Source organism: Symphodus melops (assembly GCF_947650265.1).
Source record: "Symphodus melops genome assembly, chromosome: 6".
Lineage (NCBI taxonomy): Eukaryota > Metazoa > Chordata > Actinopteri > Labriformes > Labridae > Symphodus > Symphodus melops.
Genome location: NC_136696.1, coordinates 6,626,974 through 6,638,651, shown reverse-complemented (window position 1 = coordinate 6,638,651; position 11,678 = coordinate 6,626,974). Strand labels below are relative to the sequence as shown.

The window sequence follows — 11,678 nt, the reverse complement described above, 5'->3', positions numbered from 1 at the left end:
AATCATCTGTTGTGTTAAGTCTGTGTAGTCTGTTTTCAGACACTGCAAAAACTGAAATCTAAGCACACGTTTGTCTAATTTCTTGTCAATAATATTGCACTACACTTATTTTAAGCCACATTTATTTAAGTCCAGATAAATGTTTTCTTTCAGCGTTTAAAAACTCAAGCAATAGGGCCTGTATAGCCTGTAATGAGTAAAAATATCTGCCAATGGTGGTAGCACATTTTACTTGAAAATGAAATCACTGGTGGTAGGTAACTTGAAAATGAAGTATACTATTTCAGTTAGTTGGAACATTTCATTTAGTTTTTCAAACCCATATTGAAAAAGATGACCGAGAATATATGTGACTGAACACAGAGTTTCAGGGTCAACTTGAAAACAAAAGGAAGGTTTGGGACTGTTAAATTACATTTTCTGTTTTAATAAAACAGAAAATGTTGGCTTAAGAGTACAACAGAAAATGTAGAGGTTAGCTGTTGAAAGCTCCTTTTTATTATGAGTTTTAGTATCTTATGGATCTGTTGTACTCTTAAGCCCCATTTCCACCAAGTGGCCTGGGTCAGTCAAAACTTGGGAATGGTACCAAAATAAGGGATCCCTAACGCCCTACTTTTTTGGTACTCTTTTGTTGGGGTGTCAAAGGTACCGACCCGACCCTCAAGGGTTCCTTTTTTTTACTGTGTCCTGTTCTTCGTTGAACTAAAAATAATAGTGGGCTGATATGATGTCACTCTATTTCCCGGCTATCTTCATTTGGTTTATTAAATAAGACAATGGTTGGCTATGTGAACGCACGCAAACCAAACCGAACCGAACCGTACTGAACCAAACTGCTTGGTGGAAACTCTGGTCTCTGTCAACCTGAAACTGTTTCAGTTGTGTGTGTGTGTGTGTGTGTGTGTGTGTGTGTGTTGTGGATAAATAAGTGACTGTACACACAGATAATACACACAGAAAGCTGCATCAACCCCAAAACAAAAAACATGCACCTTTTTTTAATAATTAATTTTCTTCATTCTCTAACAGCATGGCTAGAGGTGGGAAAAAGTTGATTTATTTAAAAAATTAGATTCTTCTGAGATCATAAATAAATTCATAACTTTGAGAACTATATGTTTTGGTTGGGGCTTATCAGTTACTCCCTGCAAAGTGTTAACACTATGTGCTTTAACTAGTAGAAGAGCAAGACATTCAGCCAGTCTCACAGATGACTGGAGTGGATCCTGAACTACTCATTCATTAATGGATCGAATGGATATGATCATGTATCCAGAATCATTTTGAATTCAAATAGATTCTGAACTGAATCGTGACGCCAAGAATAAAAATTGAATTGAATTGTGGGACACAAAGATTTCCAGACATCAGACATTTTCTCATTTCAAATTCTTACAGACAAAAAAACCAAAACAATGTATAGCAACAATAATGAGGAACAATGAAGCCAAACACATTTTCAGAAGATGCATGTTTGTATTTAATTTAAAATATTATGTGACAAATAGAGCAATTTATAATATCTTAAATGTTTGCAGAAATTAGCAAATGTTACCTTCTTCACTTCATATATTTAATACCTTAGAATTTAATGAATACATGGTAGGGTTTCTGATAAAAAAAAGTAAAAGACAGGTCTGTCACCTTGATCAAGTGGTGTGTAAAAAGCTACACACAAAACCAGGAAACCACTGTTTGAAGAAACTGATCATTCTTTATTCTTTCTTCAATTTAGCAATTATTTTGAATAAAAGAGATATTATAGCCATTTAGAATAAAAAAGTTACCCACCACTAGAGTGGTTTCAGTTCAAACGATTTATTTCTAAATTTAAATTGTGAAATAGGTTGTGCAAAATTCTGTAGTTTGTAGTAATAAGATACAAAACAACACTGAAGAACTCCTCAATTTGACTCTAATTTACATGTTGTCAAACACAGCAGTAGTGGGCATATTGCAAAAATCTGGGAATAAATTCCTTACCAATAGATTTCTTCATAAACGTGTTCATAAAGGTGTCTTATAACACATAAAAAAACATTTAAATCCAACTCCCATAGGAAAATCCGTGAGAGCGGCTCAAAGTCGGGGTACCTGGAATAGTACTTTCTTGGTACTATATACTTATTGGTGAAAATTTGAAAATGTTAACCTTTGCTTTTGGTAGCTTGTGAGGGGTCAAACTAGGGGTTCTTTAGGATTCTGAATCCATTGCAAACATTTGTTTTCCAAAAAATCCATTCCTTGGTGGAGAAATGGCCACGCCCACTTTTACATGTAAATTTACAATAGCTCTATATGTTGATTTTAATATCTCGAATACAAGTTAAAAATATACTGCACCACATTGCTAAATGTATTAGGGGTCCAGGTCTGAGCTTTCTTCACACTCTACTGTTCTTAAAGTGGGGACTGGGACCCCCTGGTTGGATTTTCACCAATAAGTATATAGTACCAAGAAAGTACTATTCCAGGTACCCCGACTTTGAGCCGCTCTCACGGATTTTCCTATGGGAGTTGGATTTAAATGTTTTTTTATGTGTTATAAGACACCTTTATGAACACGTTTGTGAAGAAATCTATTGGTAAGGAATTTATTCCCAGATTGGCCAAATAGCTGATAAAATACCCTTACTACAGCTGCTTTCTATGTTTTTCTGATGCTAGTGTGTACATTTATGTTCAATGTTGTATGCCTAAAAAACATGATGATTTTATTGTTTAAGGAGAACACCGACAAGAGTCCCACTATTTGTATGTGATGTAAACAAACAGCATTAATCAGTGTTTTGACAAGGAAACTTGTGATTGAACTTTAGTTTTTTGAGCTTTCTTTAGTGTCAGGATGGATGAAATCTAACTCATATTGGCTTTACATTTTCATTCACTAGGGGTTAGCTTACTGCATAACATGACGTCCTGTACGTCTTAAGGCCTTTCATTGTTTGACTTTTCAGAGCAGGAAATGTGTGACTATGAACAATAAAGATGACAGTGTTACCTTAAGTCATACATCAAGTCATAAAAGAAACAAACCAATAGTATTTACATGTTCCTGGGAACACACCAATGCAATCCAGCTTCCGTGTATAATTATTTACACTCTTTTCTTTGACAAAAGCTTTTCTTTTTCATTCTTCACTTATTTACATTCATTTAGCTGCTAAAGCTGGCTATGGATTTGATAAATGACCTTTGCCTTTTGTTGCAAACCTTCCACCACTCTATCCTCCCTGCATTTCCTGTCTGTCATAAGCTGCCCCCCCCCCCAGCACGTTGCATTCAGTGGCGAACATTGGCCAAATATTTTTCTTAAGGTTGGAAATGAAAGGATAAAGTAAGTAATAGTCCGACATCTTCATTTAAATTTGGTAATAATTTTCCGTTGTTATACAATTTTAACAATTATGTACAGAATAAAAAAATAAAAAAGCCATAGCATCGGATACATGTCTTTTCTGTCACACATACTGTATGCAGTGGGACCTGGCTAGCTTTACAGTTACCCATTAAAACCTTTGCACCATGCTATGTTGTTAAGAAGTGGATGAGCTGAAATGTTAAAGTAACTCCTGTAGCTCTTTGAAGGGACATACAGTAAGTGCAGTATGTTTAGTCTTGTTTAGTTTGTAGAGGAAGTTGTAAAAAAACAGGACTTTAAGTAAACATGAGAAAAGTGAACTTACTTACTGAATGGAACTTCATCAACAGAGTTTTCTCTGAAGATCGTCTGTGTTGTTACAGTTAGTCTCAATATTCCAAGACATTTCTATCACATAAGCTTGATCATTTAAATGTGTTATTTGCCATCAATTAATCCCTTTGGTTCAGCTGAATTTAATCATGAGAGTGAGAGCGTCTCCCTCTCTCTTGGTGATAATAGCCTGCATCATTCCTGTGGGTGTGTGGAGGTACCGCGACCCTTTAAAGAAATTCTCAATTAAAGCTCTGTCAATGTTGCATTTCCCGATGGCCGCCTCAAAGTTGTTACTGAGAACTCCGTAAATATTCACAGTGTCATTTTTCTTCCCCATGAACAAGAAAAGGGCGTAGCAGTCCTTGCCAATGGAGGTGCAGAAGTCCACCAACCTCTCACACATGGTTTTGTTGCTAGACTCTTTCTGGGCAATAAGGACCGTCTCACTGACATCTGTGGAGAGAGCATTGTCCTTGCAGTCCTCCCTGTCAGACAGGTGTAGGACCTGCACAGCAATCTGAATCCGAGGGTTCTTGGTGGGTTTATCCAGCAGGGCCCAGACCCAGTCAGCCCCCAGCAGGATGCGCTGCTCAGGGGTCATGGCTGTGCAGTTGAAAGTGTCTGTCAAGTTAAGGACGACACTCTGAGAGATGTAGGTCATCAGGAAGACCTATGGGGAAAAAAAACATTTCAAAGACATTAAAGTTCTAGATGATGTAGAATCTTAAGAACAACCCTGTTTCCAAAAAAGGTTCTGATGTTGGTAAGTAAAATGTAAATAGAAACACAGAGTAATAATTTGCAAATCATATTTCACTGACAATAGCACAAAGACAAAATGTCAAATATTGAAACTGAGAAATTGCACAGTTGGGAAGTTTGGGAAAATATATGCCCGTTTGGAATTTGATGCAGATAAGTTGATTGAAAAAATTGGGTCAACAAAAGTCTGAAAAATGTGTGAATTTCTTCCGAATCTGTACCATGAAAACCTATGGAACTGTGAAAAAGAATTTACCTAAGGGGACAACCAATAAACATAGTTACTAACTAACTAACTAACTAACTAACAAACTAACTAACTAACTCACTTAAAAAACCTGATTGAACATCTCACAGCCACTAAGGTTAACTGTCAACACGTTGGTATTTCTGAGGTTAAGATGGGAAGGGGTAAAAGGATGTGCTGTAAAATAATAAAACAGTTCAAGAAAAATGTTGGTCAGTGTAAAATTAAAAAAAAATCATGGGAATTCACAGTCTACTGTGTTATATTATTGAAAAAGTAGATCATCTAATGAAATCTCTGTATGCAATTCATATTGGCTTGACATTTTCATTCACTAGGGGTTAGCTTAATGCATAACATGACGTCCTGTACGTCTTAAGGCCTTTCATTGTTTGACTTTTCAGAGCAGGAAATGTGTGACTATGAACAATAAAGATGACACTGTTACCTTAAGTCATACATCAAGTCATAAAAGAAACAAACCAATAGTATTTACATGTTCCTGGGAACACACCAATGCAATCCAGCTTCCGTGTATAATTATTTACACTCTTTTCTTTGACAAAAACTTTTCTTTTTCATTCTTCACTTATTTACATTCATTTAGCTGCTAAAGCTGGCTATGGATTTGATAAATGACCTTTGCCTTTTGCTGTAAACCTTCCACCACTCTATCCTCCCTGCATTTCCTGTCTAACATAAGCTGCCCCTCCAACATTGTATTCAGTGGCAAACATTTGCCAAACACTTTTCTTAAGGTTGCAAATGAAAGGATAAAGTTAGTAATAGTTTGACATTCATTTAAATTTGGTAATAATTTTCCTTTCTTCCTTTTCCTATATGGGACAAGGTGAAAAACCAACATTCTGTGGCCATGATCATAGGGCCCTCATATGGCTTCACATTAAATCAGAGGAGATTAGATTCTGTCTCCATTCTTTTGGCGATAGAGGAAAAGGACCATCAGTGCACATTTCAAAAAGCCAGCATCCATGATGGTATGGCAGTGCATGAGTGTAAAAATGACTTTGGTAAATGTTACATTTGTGAAATCAGTATTAATGCTGAATATACAAGTTTTGGAGCAACATGTGATGCCAAGTAGACGAGTTATTTTTCATAAAAGGCCTTTTTTATTGTAGCAAAACAATGCAAATACCTTTCCTGAACGTATAAACGGTGAATGGACCTGAGCTTGTATAGCGTTTTTTTCTAGTCTTCTGCCTACTCAAAGCGCTTTTACACACAGGGCACACCTACACATTCACACCCTGATGCCAAAAGTTTTTTATGTAAAATGACCATCAGAGGTAGCATATCTCATTTATACACGATCATACCCCGCCGATGCATTTCTCACTTTCTACTTTTGATGTGCTGTCTTGGTGCTATTAAAAAAAGGGGGTTTCAATGCACAACATATGAACTTTTATGAACTGGATTTGTACACATTTGCCTACCTGAGTGATCACCTCAGGGATCAGTCGAAACTTGTCCTCTGGATCTTTGAAGACAAGGCACTCTTGAGTTCTGCATGAGGCGGCAGAGATGCAGTCGTTGAACAGTGGAATAAAATCATTGGCTTTGGGGACAGGGGCCCTTCTTAACGTGGAGAAAATACTTGGCCGGGGTGATAAGTTTTGATCTTGTGATGGTTGTCTTTGAGAGCGACGTTTAAAGGATGTAAAGCTGTTAGGAGCGTGCTTGCGGATGGTCTGGCCCATGGTGGACCGATGCTGGGGGGTGGACGTCAGAGGTTGGTCTCCCTTATACACTGGAAAGATACATTTATATCATTACATCAAAGAACAATATGTGAAATCAACATACGGTGTTATTAGAGAATAGCAGCTGTGTCCCACCACATGGAAACATTGCTGCTGTCCAGTCAAGTATCAGTGACTAAAGGAGTATTTGTTCATGAGACAAATTTAAAACCCTCCAATGTTGTCTTCTTCTAAACAAAACATTGGGCAGAATGTCTAATATCTTAAAAACAAGCCTTAAAAATACTTCAAGACACTCACCAGTATGGGTCTGAAGGTTTCTGTAGCTTCAAGTCCACTGTTTGCCCTCCGCTCCTGTCTCCTGCCCTGCTGAGATACAAAGTACGTGTATGTGCGTGTGTGCTGCTCTATATGAAGCTCAGTTTTCCGTCTCCTGGTATGTGCAGAACTTTCAGGAGAATAAAGAGGATTTTCTGTCGCAGGTTTGGTGGGGGAGTTTCTCCTGACACTCTTAGCATGGGTGTGGTATTTGGAACTTGACAAATTCAAGGAAAGTCAACAGAAGACTCATCTTACAAGCCAACTGGTAGCAGCAGCAGTCGTAGCTCGAGGACCAGGGAAAGCCTGAAGGGTTTGATTGGTAAACAAAATGCTTAACTGTCTTCCTTTCACCATGAAGTGCAAAAAGAGGACTTAAATGTTAGGGTCAGGAGTTTTGGGTTTGGTACTTTGTTGAGAAGTCACAGAAGTTAGGTGATGAGTAGCTTTAATGCAACTGTAGTTTAAGTGTGTATACGGTTGGAGAAGGGGATGGTTTTAATAAGATACAAGGGTTAGATCTGGCATAGATATTTCTTATTGATAATCTTAAATCCCCAGCTGGATATCATCTTTTTGTAAGATAGTCCAGCTCAATGGCATATACATACATAATGTATCTGTTGGTATGAGGGTCCTTCTCAAGCTGTTTACAACTTAGAGGGCCTAGTCTTTTAAAGGACTTTCCTATTTATCAAACAAAAATTAGCTGCTGTAATTCAAAACAGTCCTGGGGTCATTTGTTTCATCATTTCTATATTTTGTCCGAAGGGGGAAAAAATGAACCATCATAGTGACCATTAGAAGTAACTAATCCCATTCATTCACATTCGCACGCCATCGCTTAAGCAAATCAGGGTGAAGTGTCATGCCCAAGGACCTATTGGGCATGTACCTACAGGGGCTGGGGATCAAACCCCTTACCCTCTGGTTCGGAGTCAACCAACTCTGCCAACTGAGTCACAGCTTTCCCTTGGTAGATTCAGTCAGAGTGTGTGTGAATGGAGTTGTACTGTTGGACAGTTGGGCACTTAACATCGCGTCACACACCTGCAGAGTGTGAATGGCTAAATAAGACAGAGTGGACAACGACTAGAAAACACTATACAAGTCCAAGTTGATCTACTATTTACCATTTAAAACAAATACCATATGATTATTGTTGTCTCACAGTTAACTATAAATGTGTCCAGGACAAGTAGACACAGACCAACATTAGCATTCAATGGAGTTCTATTTTGCTGTTGTATGGTCATGGTTTGAGTGGTTCTAATCCACCTTTTTCCAAAACCACATTAAAAAACTGCTGCTGCAACATGATTGTTGTGAGAGCAAATTTCAGAAAAGTTGGGGGAATGAAAACCAAAAAAGAAGCAAAAAAGAAGCTTAAATTTAGAGTAGGATAATTTGGTGGGAACAGGTGCATTGTGGATTGGGCGGCAGTCGATGGTGGGGGCCTCGGCGACCCAATCCCCAGACACAGCTTCTGGCTGTTGGGAAATGGAATGTCACCTCATTGGGGGGATGGAGCCTGAGCTTGTGTAGGTTGAGAGGTACTGGCTAGACATAGTCGGGCTCACCTCCATGCATGGGTTGAACTCTGGAACCCAGCTCCTCGAGAGGGGCTGGACTCTTTACTTCTATGGAGTTGCCCGCGATGAGAGGGCTGTTGTGGGCTTGCTTACAGCTCCACAGCTCAGCCGCCATATGTTGGAGTTCACCCCGTTGAACGAGAGGGTATGTCCTTACGCCTTCGAGTAGGAACAGGTCTCTGATTGTTGTCTTGGTCTACGGACCGAACAGCATTGCAGAGTCCCCGGCCTTCTTGGAGTCCCTGGAAGGGGTGCTGGAAATGGCTCCGACTGGGGACTCCATTGTTCTACTAGGGGACTTCAACACTCACGTGGGCAACGACAGTGAGACTTGGAGGGGGGTGATTGGGATGAACGGCCTCCCTGATCTATACCCGAGCCATGTTCTTTTGTTGGACTTATGTACTAGTCACAGTCTGTCCATAACGAACACCATGTTCGAGCACAGGGATATCCATAATTGCACGTGGCACCAGGACATCCTAGGCTGGAGGCAGATGATAGCCTTTGTGGTCATGTCATCCGACCTCGGGCCGTGTGTCTCAGACACTCGGGTGAAGAGAGGGGCTGAGCTGTCAACTGATCACCACCTGGTGGTGAGTTGGATGCGCTGGCGGGGAAGGAAGCTGGTCAGACTCGGCAGGCCCAAACGTGTATTGAGGGTCTGCTGGGAACAGCTGGCTGAACCCTCTGTTAGCGAGGTCTTCAACTTCCACCTCCGGGAGAGCTTCGTGCAGATCCTGGAGGAGGCTGGAGACATTGAGTCTGAGTGAACCATGTTCTCCACCTCCATTGTCAAAGCAGCTACTCTGGGCTGTGGTTGCAGGGTCTCTGGTGCCTGTCGTGGCGGCAATCCCTGAACCGGAAGACACCGGAAGTAAGGGAGGCTGTCAAACTAAAGAAGGTCCTATCGAGCATAGGACTCCTGAGGCAGCTGACGGGTACTGGCAGGCCAAGCGTGCTTTCAGGAAACTTTGTGAAGGGCACTGATTCTAAATAATTTTATAATTTACACTTTATTAATCCCACGAGGGGAAATTCAGTTTTTACACTCTGTCTAACACACACATAGGCCGAGATACACACTCATGCACAAACAGGGTTCTAGTGACATGCATTAATGGAGAGGTCTCAGAGTGAGGGGGCTGCCCACAGCGAGCGCTCCAGAGCAGTTTTGGGGTTCGGTGCCTTGCTCAGGGGCACCTCGGCAGTGCTCAGGAAATGGACTGGCACCTCTCCAGTTACCAGACCAGTTTCCGGACTTGGTCCGTGCCGGGACTTGAACCGGCGACCCTCCGGTTCCCAACCCAAGTCCCTACAGACTGAGCTACTGCCGCCCCAAATGAGCTATTAACATATTTGGTATCTCTGGTCTGCGCTTTTATTTTTTACTTACTGTCAGATACTGCAAGGCATTTTACCAATACCACCACCACCAGCAGTGCAACAGCTCCATTTAATCCCTCATATTTCAAGGGCCTTTTTATTGTATAGAGGAGCTTTTTTAGAGACTTGGACTAGAAAAAACATTCTTTTGAATCTTTACCCACTGAAGGATGATATGGTAAGGGCTAAGTTTTTGTCCTACTCAGTTCTTTCATATCATGCCTCCTGAGACCCTTTATAGTGACAAAATTTATACAGTACAGTTTGTTGTAGTACTTTATTGTGTGTCTTATTGTAAAATTATGAAGTTGATATACTTGCCTCAACACTATTCTCATTGTGTAAAAATGTGTTTTCCTGCACTTAGTTTTCACCTGGTTCTGTTTTGGCTAACGTCATGCATTTTTCCATCACAGACTCCATGAAACAAATTATACGCTTAATAATTGACAACAGACAGCTAATGTGTGCCTGTTCTCCCCTTTGATAAAACAGCACAGAGTATAGAGAACACATTGGTCATCTTTACAGGATACATTGCATAGGGAAAGAGGTAAAGCAGTAAAAAATGCCACACAGAGCTTTAGGTACAGTTTAGTTCATTGTAGAAAAGGAAAAGGTTTTGAAGTGATCCTTGATCCTCCACATTGTGCATGTTTCTTGGTCCACTGTAACTGCAGTGTGACGGCAGAGGGTCTGAAGTTGTTAGATGAGGTATCAGCGCCTTGCAGATGTGGACGTGACCGCCTCACGCTGCGGTGTTAGGCCTGGGGTTGAGGTACAGTACAGGTGTCAGACTGATCGACAGCGTTAGTGAGCAAGAAGCGCCGGGTCATTGTCCTTTAAATAAGCGTAGTCTGAGAGCGTCTCATCTCCTTTCGCAGCTCGTCTCGGCTGAGCAGGTACTGGAAGCAAAGCATCATGGGATTGATAATGGGTTAGAGAGGGTGGGACTTGGTGTTTGCCACTGAGCTGGGATCAGTTTAGAACATTCAGTGTTTCCAATTACTTTCTTTCATTCTTTACTTTAGATACCGTTAGTTTTAAACTGATACGATCACAGATATTTTAATGATCAGTAGTATCCCAAACATTGTCTAAATTGGTTTATTTTTGGTAATAAAATGTAAAAAAAACCAAAACAAAATATTGGGTGGCCAGACTTTTTTGTCGCTGTGGTATCTAACCAGTTACAGACATCATACTAGCATCTACTAGTAACTATTATTGTATCAGAGTTTGAAGCTGGTATTGAGACATCCCTTACTACATACTGTTTACATGAAAATAAAGTCAGACCACCAGTTTTTTTAATGTCATATTGATAAATGGACAGAACAGCTTTTTTTTCATGGCCAAACTTTGATTTTGGAGTTCACTTAGGCATATGACAAAAATGTATATTAAGCACTGTCCTTTAGGGGAAAACTCCTAGAGAAGTTGTTTAATATGTCTGAGTTAATTATATGTTGTGAATGAAAGAGAACATTAAACTTATCCCAGGTCAGAGCAGAACCAGACTCACTGCAAAGTTAAATAACTGGAAGCCTTTTTCACAGCAGAATCCTCACTGCTTAAAAAGCACAACTAAAAGTATTTTACATGAACTAATGATTTGATCACAGGATAATAATGAGGAAATCATTTGACAACTTTTGTTACTGGATATCATGTTAATGTTATTGTTCAACTATTATAAATACTTAACTGTACTAATATTGTTTTCTGTTTTTCTATTATTCTGTTTAGTAATGAGCATTTCTTTATACTTGGATTAGGTTTTACCTTTCCATTACAAAAAATATTCAGTGTTTACATTTCCTGTTTCTTGACATTGTGATATAAGTTTGGCTCTACATACCGTTGGGTAAAGGAAATTTCAATACTCTCACTCGTTTTTAAAAAAAAAATGTTCTACCTCCCCCCTCCCTCCTCAGAACTGTATG

The 11,678-nt window shown here is 39.8% G+C and overlaps 1 protein-coding gene across 13 annotated transcripts in view; it reads right to left on the bottom strand.

Annotated features, from left to right (window-relative positions):
• Positions 1-6,374: 6,374 nt before the first annotated feature.
• Positions 6,375-11,678, bottom strand: part of ppfibp2b (PPFIA binding protein 2b) — a 97,239-nt gene continuing 91,935 nt past the window's right edge. For 10 of the 13 annotated variants that reach the window (XM_079347196.1, XM_079347191.1, XM_079347198.1 and 7 more), the window contains 2 exons: positions 6,737-6,805; positions 6,375-6,483 (listed from right to left, as the gene is read on the bottom strand). In XM_079347196.1, the coding sequence (XP_079203322.1) occupies positions 6,460-6,483; positions 6,737-6,805 (93 nt within the window). In that variant the 3' untranslated portion in view covers positions 6,375-6,459. Of the gene's footprint in view, positions 6,484-6,736; positions 6,806-9,979; positions 10,638-11,678 lie in introns of those variants that run through there. The other 3 variants (XM_079347197.1, XM_079347199.1, XM_079347193.1) reach the window with 3 other exon arrangements.